Source organism: Bombus impatiens, unplaced genomic scaffold, assembly GCF_000188095.3.
Source record: "Bombus impatiens unplaced genomic scaffold, BIMP_2.2 scf_0203, whole genome shotgun sequence".
Lineage (NCBI taxonomy): Eukaryota > Metazoa > Arthropoda > Insecta > Hymenoptera > Apidae > Bombus > Bombus impatiens.
In genome coordinates this window covers 1,357,483-1,377,313 of record NT_176622.1, presented here as the reverse complement: position 1 = coordinate 1,377,313, position 19,831 = coordinate 1,357,483, and the positions used below count along the sequence as shown (strand labels likewise).

General features: G+C 30.8%; 6 protein-coding genes across 9 annotated transcripts; 3 read left to right on the top strand and 3 right to left on the bottom strand.

Moving 5' to 3' along the window:
* Positions 1-65: 65 nt before the first annotated feature.
* LOC100744087 (valine--tRNA ligase) lies at positions 66-5,284 on the top strand. 2 transcript variants are annotated; one of them, XM_012383142.3, is made up of 19 exons: positions 66-215; positions 313-481; positions 640-813; positions 895-1,022; positions 1,177-1,341; positions 1,407-1,608; positions 1,689-1,977; positions 2,045-2,169; positions 2,243-2,388; positions 2,465-2,669; positions 2,729-2,899; positions 2,989-3,110; positions 3,175-3,283; positions 3,355-3,633; positions 3,703-4,035; positions 4,110-4,262; positions 4,348-4,551; positions 4,629-4,904; positions 4,996-5,284. In XM_012383142.3, exons 2-19 carry the CDS (start codon positions 314-316, stop codon positions 5,209-5,211), a joined length of 3,465 nt encoding a protein of 1,154 aa, XP_012238565.1. In that variant the 5' UTR covers positions 66-215; position 313; the 3' UTR covers positions 5,212-5,284. The 2 variants fall into 2 exon arrangements, with proteins under 2 accessions (XP_012238565.1, XP_033175632.1); XM_033319741.1 differs by having other exon boundaries at positions 116-201.
* A 36-nt stretch (positions 5,285-5,320) lies between these two features.
* On the bottom strand, positions 5,321-11,998 carry LOC100743739 (DENN domain-containing protein 1B). Of its 3 annotated transcripts, XM_003487796.4 has the most exons (15): positions 11,647-11,678; positions 11,229-11,384; positions 11,012-11,149; positions 10,771-10,906; positions 10,639-10,692; positions 9,778-10,035; positions 9,596-9,697; positions 9,269-9,496; positions 9,010-9,186; positions 8,867-8,899; positions 8,546-8,600; positions 8,292-8,475; positions 8,070-8,202; positions 6,839-7,492; positions 5,321-6,610 (listed from the first exon to the last, which is right to left on the bottom strand). In XM_003487796.4, the coding sequence occupies exons 1-15, from the start codon at positions 11,661-11,663 to the stop codon at positions 6,206-6,208; spliced, it is 2,730 nt and encodes a 909-aa protein (XP_003487844.1). In that variant the 5' UTR covers positions 11,664-11,678; the 3' UTR covers positions 5,321-6,205. The 3 variants fall into 3 exon arrangements, with proteins under 3 accessions (XP_003487844.1, XP_012238567.1, XP_003487845.1); XM_012383144.3 differs by lacking the exon at positions 8,867-8,899 and having other exon boundaries at positions 11,647-11,998; XM_003487797.4 differs by lacking the exon at positions 6,839-7,492 and having other exon boundaries at positions 11,647-11,663.
* A 200-nt stretch (positions 11,999-12,198) lies between these two features.
* Positions 12,199-13,569, top strand: LOC100743618 (eukaryotic translation initiation factor 3 subunit F). Its single transcript, XM_003487795.4, has 5 exons — positions 12,199-12,411; positions 12,528-12,697; positions 12,769-12,951; positions 13,034-13,255; positions 13,326-13,569. Exons 1-5 carry the CDS (start codon positions 12,303-12,305, stop codon positions 13,497-13,499), a joined length of 858 nt encoding a protein of 285 aa, XP_003487843.1. The 5' UTR covers positions 12,199-12,302; the 3' UTR covers positions 13,500-13,569.
* A 76-nt stretch (positions 13,570-13,645) lies between these two features.
* Positions 13,646-15,329, bottom strand: LOC100743493 (actin-related protein 10). The gene is made up of 5 exons (XM_024366257.2): positions 15,134-15,329; positions 14,909-15,061; positions 14,523-14,807; positions 14,171-14,450; positions 13,646-14,090 (listed from the first exon to the last, which is right to left on the bottom strand). The coding sequence occupies exons 1-5, from the start codon at positions 15,211-15,213 to the stop codon at positions 13,755-13,757; spliced, it is 1,134 nt and encodes a 377-aa protein (XP_024222025.1). The 5' UTR covers positions 15,214-15,329; the 3' UTR covers positions 13,646-13,754.
* Positions 15,330-15,593: 264 nt separating this feature from the next.
* Positions 15,594-16,762, bottom strand: LOC100743372 (26S proteasome non-ATPase regulatory subunit 8). Its single transcript, XM_003487793.4, has 3 exons — positions 16,610-16,762; positions 16,356-16,428; positions 15,594-16,272 (listed from the first exon to the last, which is right to left on the bottom strand). The coding sequence occupies exons 1-3, from the start codon at positions 16,736-16,738 to the stop codon at positions 15,653-15,655; spliced, it is 822 nt and encodes a 273-aa protein (XP_003487841.2). The 5' UTR covers positions 16,739-16,762; the 3' UTR covers positions 15,594-15,652.
* Positions 16,763-17,207: 445 nt separating this feature from the next.
* Positions 17,208-19,621, top strand: LOC100743133 (elongation factor 1-gamma). Its single transcript, XM_012383131.3, has 8 exons — positions 17,208-17,347; positions 17,474-17,623; positions 17,892-17,955; positions 18,029-18,171; positions 18,386-18,688; positions 18,765-19,070; positions 19,157-19,309; positions 19,389-19,621. Exons 1-8 carry the CDS (start codon positions 17,336-17,338, stop codon positions 19,542-19,544), a joined length of 1,287 nt encoding a protein of 428 aa, XP_012238554.1. The 5' UTR covers positions 17,208-17,335; the 3' UTR covers positions 19,545-19,621.
* The last annotated feature ends 210 nt before the right edge of the window (positions 19,622-19,831 follow it).

Genomic DNA, 19,831 nt, shown 5'->3' with positions numbered 1-19,831 from the left:
AGGGATTTTAGGTTTTTTATTTCTATTCCTTTGAATAAAACTATAATCTAGAACTGCAACTTAATTTTTATCTCCGTGCCACCTTGTGTTTATCGAAAGAAATGCAACAGAATAAGTATGAATAAATACACGTACTTTGTTGGGTACGTACGTGCGGTATGTGGTTACAACAATGAATTGGCTGCAATCTCCTGTTAATAGGTAGTGTGGAGAAAGTGCGTGGTTGATGTTACAATTTTTGAAAGTGTGTCGTCAGTCGATTCATGTTACAGTAATTGAATGTTCAGAAAGAACGTAAATTAAAATTGGCAGGATGGTTGATATGAAAACTGAGGAAATAAACGGGGAAACTGAAACCCCGCAGAAGAGTGCGAAACAATTACAGAAGGAGGCGAAAAAACAGGCAAAATTAGAGAAGTTCAAACAGAAACAGGAAAAGAAAGAAAGTGACAAAGCTCCAAAAGTAAAAGAAAAGAACGAAGTAAGATTATTAAAATCTTTCACCTTCACCTATTTTCAATTATTAAGTTTCATATTATCCATATGGCCTTCTTTTTTTTGTTACGCAATTCGTAACCTTTTCGTTAACAAAAAAGTTTTGTTTCTGTTTTTAATTTTCAAAATGTTTTTACTTTTCAGAAAATTGAAAAGAAAAAGGAATGCAAAGAATCAGCTATATACATGGTAAATACACCTTTGGGAGATAAGAAAGATACTACATGTGCGATGCCTGATGCATACAGTCCAAAATATGTTGAAGCTGCATGGTATTCATGGTGGGAAAAGGAAGGTTTCTTTAAGCCAGAATATGGTGTATGTAACAGAAACATATTTTAATAAAGAATTAGTCTAGAGCTTGCTTTCTTTGTCTCATTTTATAATTTTTATATGCAGAGAAAAAATATATTGCAATTAAATCCTAAAGGAAAGTTTGTCATGGTGATACCTCCTCCTAATGTAACTGGATTTCTTCATCTTGGACATGCTTTAACTAATGCTGTAGAAGATGCTATTACAAGATGGTAAAATAATACCTGAACTATAGTATAAACTGTATAGAAATATGTAGTTGATTGCATGGAAATGTAAAGCAATATAACTTGTTTTGCTCAAGTATTGTAATTTAATCATTTGTAGATAATAATCTTGTGCAAAAATTTTTTTCTAATTTACAAGGAATCGTATGAAAGGACGTACAACACTGTGGAATCCAGGTTGCGATCATGCAGGTATTGCTACTCAAGTGGTGGTTGAAAAGAAACTTTGGAGAGAGGAAAAGAAGACACGTCATGATATAGGAAGAGAAAATTTCATAGAAAAAGTTTGGAAATGGAAAGAAGAGTATGTTTAAATAGATTACGTATAATGTAAATATATGGCACATCTATATATATTATACATTTTAGAAAAGGAAACAGAATTTACTTGCAGTTGAAGAAACTGGGAGGATCATTTGATTGGGACAGGGTTTGTTTTACTATGGATCCAAAATTATGTTATGCTGTTACAGAAGCATTTATAAGGTTGCACGATGAAGGTGTAATTTATAGAAGCAATAGATTAGTCAATTGGTCATGCACATTAAAAAGCGCTATATCCGATATAGAAGTAAATATCTTTGACCAAATAGCAAATGACCATTAACTTTACGATTGTTTTTTTCTGAATTTAACATTTACTTTATGTAGGTTGATAAACTTGAATTAACTGGTCGAACATTGCTTTCAATTCCTGGATATCAAGAAAAAATAGAATTTGGAGTTTTAGTATTATTCGCCTATAAAGTGATAGGTTCTGAAGAGAAAATAATAGTAGCTACCACCCGTATTGAAACGATGCTTGGGGATACAGCTGTTGCTGTTCATCCAAAAGATACTAGATATGCTCATTTAATTGGAAAATATGTACAACATCCATTTTGTGACAGAAAATTACCAATTATACCCGATGAATTTGTTGAAATGGAATTTGGAACAGGTCAGTACTACTGATCTAATAAGAAATCTTACTAAAGCAATGTTAATTTAAAATTCTTTTTTTGCAGGTGCTGTAAAGATTACACCAGCTCATGATCCTAATGATTATGAAGTGGGAAAGAGATATAATTTACCATTTATTACTATCTTCGACGATAATGGAAATATTATTGGAGATTATGGACAATTTACAGTATATTATACATCATGTTTTATTTTTTGATTTAAAAATGAATTGACATCTTTAACATGTTTTCTTTGTTCAGGGAATGAAACGATTCCATGCCAGAACAGCTATAATAAAAGAATTAACTGCAAGAAATTTGTTCATTGAAATCAAGGACAATCCTATGGTAGTGCCAATATGTAGTAGATCTAAAGACGTTGTTGAACCTTTGATGAAGCCTCAATGGTAGTTTAATAGTTACACATTTATAATCATTAAAACGCATAATAGAATAAATTACATTTATCGTTTTTATTATTAGGTACGTAAAATGTAGTGAAATGGCTGCAAAAGCAATGGATGCAGTGAAATCCGGTGAACTAAAAATTATTCCTGATCAGTACAAGAAAATTTGGTATCATTGGATGGAAAATATAAGAGATTGGTGTATATCTCGTCAATTATGGTGGGGTCATCGTATTCCTGCTTATTGTGTCAAAATAATTAATATACCCGAAAACATAAAGGTAATTAAAATATCAAATTAAGTTTCTTTGCACTTATCATACAAATTCATATTCCTTAGTTAGATGATTATTGGGTGAGTGCACATTCAGAAAATGAAGCTAAGGAAAAAGCTGCAAAGCAGTTAGGTACAAATGTAGATAATATTATTATTGAGCAAGATCCTGACGTACTGGATACATGGTTCTCTTCAGGTCTCTTTCCATTCTCGATATTTGGATGGCCAGATAAGGTATACATACAAATTATTTCTTTCATTAACATACTTATGTACTAGTTAGTTTCATTGTTTAATATTAAAATAAAATAATTATACTTTAGACAGAAGAACTTGAAGCATTTTATCCTGGTACATTACTAGAAACTGGACATGATATCTTATTTTTCTGGGTAGCCAGGATGGTCTTTTTGGGTCAAAAGTTATTAGGGAAATTACCGTTTAGGTACATATTTTTATTCTTATATTTAATTTTTCATAATTATACATCTAAAAGAATGCTTTTACAGAGAAGTATATTTGCATGCTATGGTACGAGATGCTCATGGAAGGAAAATGAGCAAATCGTTGGGAAATGTTATAGATCCTATGGATGTGATTAATGGGATATCATTGGAGGTATACATTTTATCTGCCATTTCTTTTTTCGCTTTGGCGAGGTTATTTGTTAGCTAATTACTTTCATTTAGAATCTTCATAAACAACTGATGGATTCAAATTTGGATCCAAAAGAACTTAAATATGCTATAGAGGGACAAAAACGTGACTATCCACAAGGAATTCCTGAGTGTGGGACCGATGCTTTAAGGTTTGCACTTTGCGCTTACACCATGCAAGGTCGCGATATTAATCTTGATATTCTTCGCGTACAAGGATATCGATTTTTCTGTAATAAAATATGGAATGCGACGAAATTCTCTCTCATGTACCTAGACTCTAATTTCGATTATGATGAAGACGTTCAATCGGTAAAACTTAATTTTAACATTCTTAATCATAGAAGGTTTTCAAAATTGTTACCATTTTCTTTATTGTAGACAATTAATGATGTCCGCAATGATAATATGATAGGTGATAATGATTGGTATCAAAACACTTTAAAAGAAAACTGCGTGCAAGATGCGTTAAATAATTACTTGGCAGACTATCCTTATTTAGATGGATATAACCCTTCACAAATTGACACAAAAGTTCACCAATATTTTACCAGATTGGGTACTGATTTAAGAAACTATCCTCATTTACATCGTTGGTATAAACATGTGGCATCTTACAGTGAACAAGAACGATCTATGTTTCGTGTAGAAGAAGGTAAAATATTACCTCAGTGTGGTTGTAAAATACACGATTACAATAACAGTAGGAAACAGGTAAATAATATTCCAATAAATCAGTATAAAAAATCAATACACTTAGATAAAAATATCGATTTTTGTATCATTAGCTACATTGTGAAACAAATATAGACTCTTGGATGCTCTCTCGTGTAAGTTGTGCAGTAAAAATCTGTGACGAAGCAATGGCACAATATGATTTTCCAACTGCCACTACTGCCTGCTATAATCTTTGGTTGTATGATTTATGTGATGTTTACTTGGTTTGTATATAATTATATATTTAAGTTTCTTAATTCATAATTTTCTTATACAATTATTATATTATTAGTATGTATTACTATTTAGGAGTATTTGAAACCAGTCTTTCAAGGTAATAATAACAAGAGACAGTATGCAGCAAGAAGAGTCTTATTTAAGACGCTAGATGTAGGATTGAGGTTGTTAAGTCCCTTCATGCCATTTATAACGGAAGAACTTTATCAACGTTTACCTCGCAAGAAGCAGCTTTATCCCAGTGTTTGCGTTAGTCCATATCCAGAAGTATCAGAGGTATTAGCATATTTTTTGTTTCATTTGTCACAACTTCTGTATACATAAAAGTATATGATTGTATGATCGATTTATAGTGTGATTGGAGAAACGAAGAAATAGAGAAAGACGTTGATTTTGCCAACAAAGTAATAAAGAATATTCGATCAGCGCGTGCAACGTATAACTTACCGAACAAAATAAAGACTGAAGCATTTCTTGTATGTAGTAGTAATAACTTGAAAGAAAAGCTTCTGGAATATAGATTATTGATAGAAACCCTTGCTTATTCTAAACTTAATATGGAGGAACCACCAACAGGATGTGCTATCATTACTGTCACAGATAAAGTTCAAGTACATCTACTATTGAAGGTAAAAATAATTATTATTACTAAGATAAATTAAAAAGCTAATGTTAATATATAGCAGTTGGGTTTAATTATAAAATTTGTACGTGTTCAAGGGTTTAATTGATCCAAAGAAAGAACTAGAGAAACTTAGCAAAAAGGAGGAGCAATTAATAGATACTATTCGTAAAACCAAACAAGCTATGGAAGTTCCTGATTATAACGTTAAAGTACCATTCGATGTACAAAATAATAACAAAGAAAAGCTGAAAAATAATGAAGGAGAATTGCGACGAATCACTGATGCGTTATCAGCGCTACGTGCTATGTAACACTTAAATTATTTAGGTGTCATAATTTCACTATCACATTACTTTCTTATTTATTAAATTATATTTTATCAAACGTCTGTTATTTTTATTTATCGATAAATACTTTTGCAAATTAAAGTAGCATCTAGAGATCAAAAAGATAGACTTATTTAGAAGATCAATTAGCAATTTTTTAAATTAGTATTTTATAAAATAAAATTAACGATGTAGGAAGCGTGAATAATTCTAGCATTACAAAAGAAATTGCTTTTCATATTGATTTATTATAAAGCATTGCCAATAAATGCAATAACTATGAAATTTTGTATATTTAAAATCTAACAAGGGTGAGCTATTAATTTCAATAAAGGTACTTAATTTGTTCCGATCGATTATTCTTAGTAGATTTATAATTATCAGTCATGAACAAATGCAACTAATTTATGAAAACGATTAAGCTAAAGAAAATTTAATGAAATGATATGAATTATATGCATTACTCTATCAGTATTATCTGTCATCTTACTATAATTTTACAACGTAATTGCTATAACATTAATATACATAAATATTGTAAGAATTCATCTCAATAATATTAAATAATACTTCAAGTTGTAGCTGCATTTCATATTTCAATTAAACATATCGATTGAAACAAATTTCATAGCTAAATTTATAGTTAAATCTGGAAAACTAATGACTTAGAAATTGCGCAAAATCAAATTCGAGAATATTGTAAATCTTATTCTGTCAGTTTTCAATATAAAAAATGTATAAGGATATAGTATTACATTTGTGCTACAAAGCCAAATCCAAATTGTATTCCGTTTTACCTACTGGCTAGAGAATTATAATTCATTGAACTCTATTATCATTTTACTGTAAAACTCCTATTCACAACTATGTTCTTGTAGGCGTTCGATGATATTTATGTTTACATGAATAACAAAACAAGAAAACAGTATTAACATTATATATACAATTGTGATATGTGAATAGTAATTGAATTTATTACCTATTCAAATTTTGTCCAATTATTTTGTGACTTAATGGCAGGCCCTAAGCTGAACGGACTATCGATATTAATACTGCTTTCGGATGAGTTGCATATTGTAGAATTTCTCGATGGTGAATCACCATTACTTATACTAAATTTATTAAAATCCAAACCGTAGGCTTGCAACAGATCCAAATCGCCGGTATTATCGGAAGATTTTTGTGGCTTATCGTTACTTTTGTGCAATGGTTGGAAATAAGGATACAACGGGTTGCTAAGACCTTCGCCCATTTCAGGTATATGCAATGATTGAGTCATTTGTTTAGAACTCGCGAATTCTGATGATTTAGAAAGCAATGGGTCGAAGTCATCGTTGCTCGTTGTCGAATCTAATCTAATCAAATCTGGCACTTCAGGAGACTCCTATGAACAATAACAGAAATGTTTTGTTAAAAATAAAAATATTGGCTTATTCTTAGAGAAATATTATAGCACATATTATAAAAGAAAAAAGCTAAACCTTTTTAGCAAAACAGAGGATTTCTTCATACAGGGAACGATAAATGCACAATATATGTTAAAATGCCTGTATAATGATTGTGAAAAAGTGACTATAGATTCACAAAACAAATAATGAATGATGATGTTTACCTTTGAATATGCAGAACAAGATGTACTATTGTATGCATGGGATGGAACGTGACAATTAACAGACAACGATGCATTTGTAGCTTGAAAGATGGGTGGTTGCAAATAGGAAGGCATAAACACTTTACTAGTATCAAAAGGATCATTTTCTTTCGGATAAAGATCAGAATCATGATTTGGGAAAATATTGTCGGTATAAAACGTAGAGTTTTTTGTCGAATTTTCAAAATCATTTTTACGTTGTTCTATATCAGCTTTTCGAGAATATAATGAAGTATTATATTTCATAAATTCAGTAGTATGAATCTTATGTGAAATGTTACTCGTTTGAACATTATCATTACATCTCTGTAAAGCGGGAAGAAGTAATGATTTATCGGTTTCTTCTCGCGTTTTATTTGGTTTCGATCCCATAGCATCAAATGGAAACGTGCTATTATTTGCACTAATTTGAGAATTTGACATATCATTGGTATTTAGCAAAATATTTGATTGATCAACTGGACTAATCAAAGTGGTGGAATGTGGAGTACAGGATGTAGTTTTTGTGGAAGGAGTAACAGTTTGGTTTGTGACAATTGTACTAGGTGGAGGGCCGTGCCGTATATGCCCACTCCATGCAGGTCTCAAGCTGTCTAAACTGCGCACTGGTTTCAACTGAAAGTGATGCACGAAACATTCTTATTATAAAGAATGAATAAAGAAGTGTTTAATACGATTCTCTATATATGAATAGTACATATATGCTATTTGATATTGCCATACATTCTTTATTTCACATGCACACTTAGATAATACTTCAAAACTATTTTTTTTTTTTTTTTGATTATGCTAAATAATAATTTTTCTCGTAACATTTTAATATAATAGAAATCTACATGTTGTATTATTTTATATAATACATATTAAGATATCTAGAAATCATACATGCATGATTTACATATGAATATGTAATTACATGTAAATCATTATTATCATCCTAATTAATTCTATTAAGGATGATAATGAATCACGATCATTATCATACTATTGATGTTGATTGCATACAGATATACATTACAGTAAGCAACGTTTTGCGATACATTAAAATTACAAATGAGAACATTTTTACACCACTGAAGTTAAATGCTTCATATGAACTAGTGTTACCTTGATCATTGAAATATTCGCAAACTGCTTATTAGAAATTTCTATACATTTATACATAGCTAATGGAAACTAAAAATATACTCACCGTTCTATCAACGGGAGGTGTATTGGGAAATATCACATGACGGAGTTCTTGCATCAGATCAATATTCACTCTCTCTGGTGGAAAATCGGATTCTTCTGGAGAACTAGGACTTAGTGGCGAATACTGTTTCCTACTGTAATTTAAACAATGCATATTGGGTTTTGCAATAAATAATAAATATTGATATTACAAAGCAGAAACACATGAAATATAGAAATAAACCTTGGATCGGCGAAATTACTGTTACGTATTCGAAGATCTTTTCTATAACTAGTAGTAGCTGTAAAACCATTTGGTGATTTTGGTGGAGATGTAAAATCAATAGGCCTTCTATCTGACGTAGGTGAACTAGGCGCTGATCTTGGTTGATGGAATCTCATACTAGTATCGTTTCTATTTGATCGTCCTGAGAATAGGTATAGAACTGATTGATATATCATCTAGTAAGTAAGGAAGTTTGTAAAATTTTGTCATACCTTTCCACTTTAATCCCTTATATGCTGTTTTCATATCCTTCCCTTTGTCTTTTACCTGCAAATATAATTTCTGTTAATAGTAACTGTAAAATGTAAAGAAAACTTAATAGAACTTTTACAGAAATTAATTTAGTTGATAAGTAGTATAATATTAGAGCCATTGTGATTATTTTTATTGCACCGCTTTTGTTAGCAGTTATTTTTACACACACACACACACACACACACGCACACACACACAGTGAAAGAAACAGTGATTAGTATAATTAATGAAAGAATACATAATCAAAGAAACTAATTTAATTTTTACACTAAACTTACTGATTTAACTGCATATTTTACAGCTGGATTGGCCTGGAATTGAAGGCAATCAAGAACACAAAATATGATTTGATTTCATGTATTTTAATTTGATAGCTGATCTCCGCAATGTCTTAAAAGAAAAATGAATGAAAGTAACACACCTTGTCTTTCACACTGCGGAAAAATGCAGAACTTTCCTTTCGCATAGCGTAAGTCCATTCTCGATATTGCTGCATAAATTTGCTACCAGATTTAGCAGAATAGCTGCAGGCCTCCATTTCAAATTCATCAGAAAAGCCAAGTCCCGAATTAAGCATATTCAGTCTTTCTTCTATAAACTAAAATTATTATCATTACTAAATTTATATGTTTTATTCAAAATTTTTTTGATAATCAAAGAAAAAAGATATCCATTTATACTTGTTGAAATATTTGTAGTTCCAACATTTTTCTTAAAAAAGGTTGCATCGACGATGGTCTGCTCTCCACAAATGCATTCTGATTGAATGTAATACTCTGCCCTTGCTCTAACGTTAATGCGTCCCTATAGCCAGCTGTTAATTGTACTAATGCTCGTAAAAATGCCCTTGACACACCGTCTCCGAGTAGGGCGGATCTATTACGTAATGCCTTTTTCAAGTTTGTCACCTGGGACAAAGAAACTCTTTATTTTATTATTTAAGATGTGTTTCAATTCTTAAGAATAACTTTCTTATTCCACGAGTAAAGTCATTTTTTTATACGAACTACATCCTGAGGCAAAGATTCCAAATCTTGAAACGGGGACTCTACGGTGTTAATGTCGGCGTCCAATATAACTACTTCTCCTAGATCACTTTTACGCACTCTCTAAAGAATATCACGAAAAACATTGAAGAGTAAACATGTAAATCATTTATTTTTATAATTAATAGAGATTATGCAAATACCTGAAGCGTTGGGGTGGGTACGCCGATCAAAAACGGCATCGGCGCCAGTAAATAATCAATTAAAGACAATGGTAAAACTGGAATATATATATGTTGCCAAATCATAGGATAAATTAAGGCGTTACATGCTTGAACGCAAGCGCTTAATCTTGAAAGACGTTTTGAAGTGAAAATAATTCGACGCTCGTATAACATGGAAGCAAATATAATCATCATATTGTGGGCATCGACAGCACTATAATATTCGGTCAAGTTTCTCTAAAATCAAGAAGTTGTCACATATGCAATTCTCTATTTAACCAGTTAACTGCAGAGTTTAGTTTTAAAAATCTCTTACAGAGTGTGTAATTAAAATCAAGCAAGTATTACACGAATATACACGTTGAACGCAGAACAAATGCTGCTATTATAAATTTTACGAAAAAAGAAAAGCAAAATGAGAAAGGATTACATTTTTACTCGATGAAAGTTAACAATTCATTGTTAAAAAAGGTATTGTTATTAAAATATTAAAAATTGCCAAAAAATAATAAAATTCATAAACAAGAAAAATTAAGGAAAAATTTTATGAAATTCAATCGGTGTGGTATTTTTCAAAGCAAGGTACCACACAAAGTGGCACTTCGTAGGTCTAGCACCATTAACGTGACTCCTCACGGAGTACAAGTACACAAAACAATTCAAGGAATAGCCGATATACGCAGTGAAGTACTCAAAACAATTTGGGAAATGGCTGATGCATTGGAGAAAATAATCAACTCAATTTATAAGAAGAGTTTTGGAATGAAGGGTATACATGTCGAATGCAGTTAACTAGTTAAATAATTCCCCTAAACATTAAAGCTAACTTCTCTTACTTACATTTTCAGGTATACTTGGTAATTGAAATTGTTTTGGACTTTGGCAAACGAAATTCTAAAAATTATTAATAAAAATGGATAGTATACAATATATAATAATATATCTCAGATATAAATCTATTCAATAATTTACCACTTTAGAATTTGGTACAGGAATAGAGATAGAACTACCAGGGATGGGTACTGGACTTTTATATACAGTTTCAAGAAATTTCCAAAGATCTTCTCCAGTGCCATTGCTCATTAAAGTTGCAATATTATTTAAAAGCCTGCTCACAAACAATAAATTACATATTTAATTACATATTATATATATTTATTATATGTTACATAAATATTTATCATCATAAGCTATAAGTAGTTAAAATACTAACTTGTAAAATATTTCATGCCATGGTAGGACACTTAAAATTACTAATGCTGTATCTGTCTTAGGATCGTGTCTGCAAAATCCAAATGTCCATTTTGAATCTATACTAGTGAGTACAAATGAAAAATGTTGTACCATCAAACTGGAAACAAAATACAAATATTATAATATTACATTATACTAACAACATATATTTACTTTAAACAGCTTTAAAAACTTACTTTTCAATCTCACATGGATAAGCAAATTTAGGGACAGATTTAAGTATTTCCTCATCTAAAAAAGAAGTTGGATACTTTTGCAGTATCCAAGGTGGTTTTTCTCCCAATGGTGCAGCTACCTCGCAGAAACATTCAAAAAGATGTTGCACATTGTCCCTAAAAATATTAATATATTGTTGTAATTACAATTCTCAGTGCATAAATTCAATCTGTTGATCGTGATACATAGAACATTGATTGAGAAACACATTTGGGTAATATATTTCAAACAGGAGGTACTTTCACTTATTTTATGTATCATTATTGAAGGAGCAGTTCAATGGTATAATAAAACTATCAAGAAGAAAAATTGAACGTTTAAAACATCCGTCTAAAACGATGTCTTTTGGGAATAGTTAAAAATAAAGAATGTACTTACCTCAATCTGGAACCCATGATAATAGTGAAAAAAAAATAAGTACTTTGTATTCTCTTGACGTCTATACGTCATTGTACGTACTACATGACAGCAACGCATTCCATTTACGTAAATTTTAATGGCATTGCACGACTCGCGATCACGTTGCGTACTATTTTTCTAAATATACAGTGTACTTTTCTTCTCCTTTTTTTTCTCTTCACTAACACTAAATGAGTTCTAATCGTACCACCGAGTACTGTACCACTTATTATCTTTGACTAGTAAGAGCATCTTGCATCGAAATCACGCCTACCAGATTAAATATACAATTTCTATAATTGTCATGAAAGTGCTGCATGTTGATTTAGAAGTATGTTCTTTTTTACGACGTCAACGTACCACATATCAGTTCAACTAAAATTTTTATAATTTATGCAATATTGAAATAAAAAGCACCCTCTATTTTGAGTAAAAATAAGTAAAAAATTTTACATTTCATTCTTTTCTTTCTCTTTTTAGTGAGATAGTTTAATGATTAGGTGATTGGATAAAGAATTAACAATTGCATATTCCTCTCTATATTAATGTTATTTTAAGCTAGAAAAAATAACGTGGCCAAGCTTTTTGTCATATGTGATATATAGTACTGGTACAGGTATATAGAAGTGCGAAACATGGCGCTTAACCTGACTGTGAAAGTTCATCCTGTTGTTTTATTTCAAATTGTTGATGCTTATGAACGTCGAAAAGCGGAATCCCACCGTGTTATCGGTACACTGTTAGGTAATTTTTCATTTTGTATTTATATAAATGTAAAATCCCGGTTATGATGTAAGGTTGCGAGATCTGACAGTTTCTAAGTTTTACAAAAAATGTTTTTTATAAATTAATATGCGTAGGTACCGCGGAGAAAGGTATGGTTGAAGTTACAAACTGTTTTTGTGTACCACACAAAGAATCTGAAAGTCAAGTTGAAGCTGATTTAACATATGGAATCGATCTGTACGAATTGAATCATAGGGTTAATGCTCAGGAAAATATTGTCGGATGGTGGGCAACTGGAAACGAGGTAATTTTCACTAAAAATAATATGTATTCTTCAATAAAAACGATAATACTTTATTGAAACAATTTTTACAGGTTACTACCCATTCTTCTGTTATCCATGAATACTATGTTCGTGAATGCAATAATCCCGTTCATTTAACTGTCGATACAACATTAGCAAACACTACTAGAATGGGAATCAAAGCTTATGTCTGTGTTCCATTAGGAGTACCTAATGGGAAACAAGGTTCTATGTTCACACCAGTTAAAGTACAAGTATGTTATATTTTGTATAATATGGATAACACAAAACAAGTATTATATAATTGTTAAACATTGACTATATTTATTTTTACAGATTACGTGTTATGAGCCAGAAATTGTTGGGCTACAGCTCTGTTCTAAAACTCAATTACCAGCACATGCACAAATAACTGGTGTAAAAACAGGAGGAGGCATAGAACCAATGATGGATCTCTCTCAAATAGCAGAAGCTAGTGCTAAACTTTCATCCATGTTGGAACAAGTACTTGCATATGTTGATGATGTGTTAACTGGAAAGCAACCACCAGACAATCAAGTACTTAATTGAACATAAATTATTGAAGTATTCTTTTCATATAACTGTTATAAATTATTATGTTTTTTAGGTTGGTCGTGCTCTTCTTGACATGGTACATTCAGTGCCTAAAATGTCGAGCGATCAATTTGACGAGATGTTTAACAGCAATGTGAAGGATTTATTGATGGTCGTTGCACTCTCACAATTGATAAAAACCCAGCTTCAGCTTAACGAGAAACTTACATTGCTCACAACTCTATAAATTCTATAACATAATTCCAAAAATTCTGTAACGCAATTTGTATGAATAAAATACATTTTAAATTTTCAAATTTGTATCGTTTTATTTTATCGTTAAATACAATGATGTTTGTAGATTTGATAGATGTTAATATGATAAGTAAGAAATAAGGAATAGATAAAGTTGTTACATTTTATATACATATATAAATACAAGCATTAAAATACGTTCTTTTTGTTACAAAAAAGATATCACTTTATTGATTTAGGCAATGTATTAGGTTTCGCAGACGGATGATTCGTCTCTCTGATTATCTATCAAACTGACCCAATCTGGAACTCTATCAAGTTTCAAATAATTCTCTTTTGTCAGACATCTCAGTGGCAGATCTACAGTTCCATATATAGCACCGCCTAGCCATGCTGTGTAATTTGGTTTACTGGGTGCAGTATGAAACATAAATGTTCGAATTTTCAACTTTTCTGAATAAAGATTACTTTTTACAAGTGTTAAAAGTTCAGATTTAAGACGACTTGCAAAGCCTTTTGCCATTGTTGTGCCACCAATTAAAAGTATGTTTTCTGCTAAGGTTCGTCTAATGTCTATTGGACTCTATAATAAAAAATGCACTTCCTTAAACCCAGATTGAAGAAAACAAAAAATTTTAATATTTGTATATGTTAAAGTTATACCTGAACAATAGCATCTAGAATCATTGTAGGTATACTGAGATTATCATTATCCCTTTCCCATAGTACTTCAAATGCTTTTTCTCTAACTTCACCAGGTATATTAATACTTTTAATACCAGGGTATTTAACTGCTGGAGGAGGCTCAGGAGCATGTGCTGTTCCTAATTTAGATGATCTTTCCATAGTAGTAACAAAACACGTTCTTACTTTTATATCTTCTACATGCTTCTCTGTGATATTTACATTAGGATATATCTTTCTTAGAAATTTCATCAAACGCCTGCTCCAAAAATATGAATGTTATCAAATAAGTGACATTAATACAATATTAATTATTAAATATTTAACTGACTCATGTACAACTTGACCACCCAAAGGAAGAGCCTGCCATGCCTTTAGAACTGGTTCACCCTCATAAATAGGAATTAATGTAGCTTCCTTATATCCAACGTCCAAAACTAAAGCTGAATTGATACCCAGAGTGCTGACAGTTGCTAAATGAGTAGGTAATAACATCAATGATCCGATTTCAAAGTGCCTAAATAATACTTTAACCAATGTGTTCCTAAATTGTGTCGGAGCTAATAAGGATTCTAAAATTACAATCCTTGCATCCTTTGGACTTATTACAACGTGCCTGTGTCAAAAGATATAATACTAATTAGACAAACTAAACTAAATAGACATTAAAATAAATATGATAAAACAAAAATGACGTGTCAAATGTATAGTCCGTACCTGAAGAATATGGCATGAAGGAATTCGACGAGTAATTGATACAAATCCTCCGTATCTTTGTAATCGTAAATTCTGCGGAGTTCTCTAGTTTCTGGACACTTAATTTCCGTTCTTATTATACCGCGTGGAGTAGGTTCGCCCGCGTAACCAAATCTATTTCCAAACTATGTATTAGTAAATATTAACATATTAGAATTCTTTTTGCGTAAAAATAAATGCACGTACTTTGTGTATGCGCTACCAATATCGAATATCACCATTTGCTTGTCCGAAAGAAATCGGAGGCCTTCATAACTACGAAGCATTTTGACAGATTGTTTCTTTCCGTTATATCCCGTTATACTATTGTAACATAACCTAGAAGGGCATTAATCTAATATTAAAATAGTACGAATATTATACAAATATAAATCAATTGGGAAAACCGTTAAACGTTTAGATTGACAGATGTTTCTGTCTTTATTTGTACTTAATGTTAGAAAGAAACATAAAAATTACAAGTGATTGTAAACTTCCCTTTACATTTAAAGTTTGATCAAGAGAATATGTGATTTATTACTCAAAACATAAAAAAAAAGTTTCCTATCTTTGGATATTTTTTGTTTCTATGTACTTAAAATTATCATTATCTATGTATTTGTATATTTATTATTATTCTTCATTATTTGTAATAATAAACCATTAATTTGTAATAATTATATGACAAACTTTATTTATTTATAAAATACAGAAAAATTCATATATTTAAACAATCATTTCAAGTTCTCTTGCATAGTCAATTGCTAATGTAGCCAAATCTGCACTGGGAATTGGTTCTTCAGTTTTCTTTTCACTAGTTGTACTAAAGTAAAAGTAATCATCTTTCGCTAAATTCCAGTTCTTTTTTGCCGCGAATGCTTTCATATCTGCCTCAGAATTCAAGTTCAACATCCTCGAGGCATCTTGTATAGAGATTTTATCATATGCACTTTCCATACATGCTCCTATTTCATCCCGAACAGTGTTTAATAAAATATCTATGAAAAAATTGTAAGATGCTGCGGGTACATTGCCTTTTGCTAAGAATATCTTGTTATATGAACCTTCCATTAAATATTGTTCTAAACTCAAAGGATGTCTGATATAAACATTAGATTGTATTTGATCGGAAGGCAACAGTTCTAATTCTGTGTGAAATTCGGCCACGCGATTCTGAGACAGTAAGAATAAGAGATTTAAACCAAGAAGATGGTATTTATATGCAGACTCCATTAATCCTGATTTGTAATCAAAATAGTAACACTTTAATTGTGCCATATAACGTTCAAAAGAAGGTATATCTTCGGTTACTATACTCCATTGTGCACCAATTTCTAAAATATCACCTGTAATCATAATTAAATATAATAATAATGATAAAACTTTAGTAAATATTTCCTTTCAAAATTGTATGTATATTAATACTTACGAGCTATAAGTAATTCATTTTGACTAGCTGTGTTATTAGATGTTGGCAGAAACATCAAATGTGTAAGACCAACCTATAGAAATTAATTGTTTAATAATTAAAATGTACTATTAGAATAATTAAAATGTATTACGCAGTCAAAATACGATGACAACACACTTTTGACAGCATAAGCAAGGTTATATTGATGTCGCTTACATATTGAAAATGTTAAAAATACTTTCAAATAACTTTATGTATTTTATATAGATCACCTTTAATTGATTAAGTAATTCACCACATTTCTTCAAATTACACGGACTCGCCGCCCATTCTTCTTTCAAGTTTTTATATACAGGAACAACATCCTTCAACGCTGCCATTTTTGGATACACTGCAATCATACAGTATAAATTCTATATAGATACTCACCACTAAAAAAAAAACTAAGATTCAAAAAAATAAATTCAAATTATTTATTAATTTTATGGACAGAATACATATAACAAAAATTCGATCATATAAATTGAACTTTATGTATAATTTATTGCTATTTTATACATTTAAAAAGTTAATATTAATTTAAAAGTTTAATAATCAATATGTAAACATTTGGAAAAATTCTTGATAAGCAAATTATTTATAAAAGAAATATTCAACTGTTTCACAACAAATACAAAGTATAAACTTTTAGATAATAGGAATAATGTATTTAATTAATTATCACTGATAGAAACATACAGTTTATAATTAACATTAAATTAGTATCAAGATAAAAGAAATTTATATTAACTATGAAATTGAACCAGAAATATTTCTCTTATCCTAATTCCGATGTTTCGAGTTAATTGACAATTTCCAAAATATTTCATGAAAGTAGAAAAATGCGCGCGTTGTGGCTACGTCTTAAGGTCAATATCTATTGCTGTGCAGGGACTTGATGTACTTGAGAGAAACGATCTTTACCGGCCTTCAACTTCCTCTTCCCGTAACTGGATATAATGGCGTCTGGAGTAAGTTTGTCTCATGTAATTCGAACTACTAAACATCGTCATTATGATGAACAAATAGAAACATGAGTCTCGGCAGAAATGGAACTTAACGTGTTAATCAACTAATGGAGTCTCGATTTATTTCAGACACTTTACACGTACCCGGAAAACTTCAGAGCTTACAAGGTGCTCATTGCAGCTCAATATTCCGGTGCCCAAGTCAATATCGCATATGATTTCGTTTTCGGCGAAACAAATAAAACTGAAGCATTTTTAAAGAAGTTCCCACTGGGCAAGGTAGGGCTACCTTTAATTTTACATATTTTCATCCTTTATTTATGTTACGTCTTTCTTGATAAACCATCTGGTATGTTTTCTATAGAAACATTAACAGATGAATGTTTTGTATTAGATTGTGTAAGAAATTATTATTAGAACATTAATTTTTGAATCCTGTGTTATTTGATTTATTTCTATCTTATTTAAATAATTGTGTAATTTTGTTGGTTTTTATTTTCCAGTTATTTATCAGAGATTTAACGATACATATTATTTTTTATCTTAGGTTCCAGCATTTGAAACATGCGATGGAAAATGTATCACAGAAAGCAATGCAATTGCTTACTATGGTAAGCTCATATAATATGACATTTGTATAAATGATGTTATTTGGTATATAATAAGAATTTTTATTTCTTACAGTGGCTAATGACCAGTTAAGAGGCAAAACTGATCTTGAACGTGCAGAAATCATCCAATGGTTTGGATTTGCAGATTCTGAAATCCTTCCTGCTAGTTGTGCATGGGTGTTCCCATTGCTTGGAATTATGCCATATCATAAACAGGTATGAATAAATTAATTTTTCGTAAATTCTCCATCAAAGGCAGAAATAATTGAACGTTCTAATTATTTTTGTAACTCAAGGAGATATATAAGTATTAGCATATTATTAAATGCATATGATTCTTACATATGTATCAAACAATATGCATACAAATTTAAATTCTTCTTTATAGCTTTTACAATCGAAAGTAAGTGATTTATGATAAAAATTACAGAATGTAGAACATGCTAAGGATGATGTGAAGAAAGCACTGACTGCCCTTAATTCTCATTTACTTACACGTACTTATTTAGTTGGAGAACAATTGACATTAGCAGATATTAGTGTAGCTATGACGTTACTTCATTTATATCAGTATATTCTGGACCCAAATCTACGTAAACCGTACCAGAATGTGAATCGATGGTTCCAAACTGTCATACATCAGCCTGAGTCAATAGCTGTAATTGGTCTCTTTAAATTGGCTGAGAAAACTCTTGAGTATGATCCAAAGAAATTCGCAGAAACTCAAGGAAAAGTTTGTATTATTTCTTTTATTATTTCATAAAAATGCCTATGTGTAATATTATAACAACAAATTATAATGTTTATAGTCTTCAAAGAAAGAGAAAAAGGAGAAGGAAAAGGAAAAGGAAAAAAAAGAATCAAAAGAAACAAAAGAGTCTAAGAAGGAAGCCGTCGAAGAACTGGATCCGGCAGATGCTGCTTTAGCCGCTGAACCTGTAACCCGAAATCCTTTTGACGCATTACCTAAAGGCACTTTTGATCTTGATGATTTTAAAAGATTCTATAGTAACGAAGACGAACTAGAGTCTGTACTTTACTTCTGGCAAAAGTTCGATTCGGAACATTATAGTATTTGGCTTGGCGAATACAAATATAACAATGAACTAACAAAGGTAAAACAGGAATGTTTAAGTAAGAACAGTATCATATTTTTATTATGTCTCTGCATTTTGATATATTTTTTATTTATTTTTTACAGGTTTTTATGTCTTGCAATCTCATAAGTGGAATGTTTCAACGATTAGACAAAATGCGAAAAGCCGCATTTGCGAGCGTCTGTCTCTTCGGTATGGAAAATGACAGTAGCATTAGTGGTATTTGGATTTGGCGCGGACACGATCTTGCTTTCACGGTTGGTGCTTTTCTTTGTAACGTTTATTATATTTTTGTAATTCTGCAATCCCATATAACAATCACATTTTTTGAAACAGTTGTGTCCAGACTGGCAGGTAGATTACGAATCGTACACTTGGACTAAATTAGATGCAACTAAAGAAGAAACAAAACAACTGGTTAAACAGTACTTCGTTTGGACCGGTACTGATAAGGAGGGACGTAAATTTATTCAGGGAAAAATTTTCAAGTAAAAATTTGCCATATGCTTATTATTAAACAGAACACTTTGTTCGCATGAAATAAACGTAAAAAATCTGATAAAATATTATCAAAGTTTACATGCAAACCCTTAGAATCCTGTATTGAAATAAGGTGATTTACAGAAAAAAAAGAATGTTCCTTTCCATAGGTCACTATTCTAACAACTTGATGCCTTTACCTTTTAAGTTTATATCGCGTTTATATTGAAATATCATTCTAAAATTAATTTTAACGCACTTTTTTCAGTATTTGGATTTATTCTAACATCGTACGAATA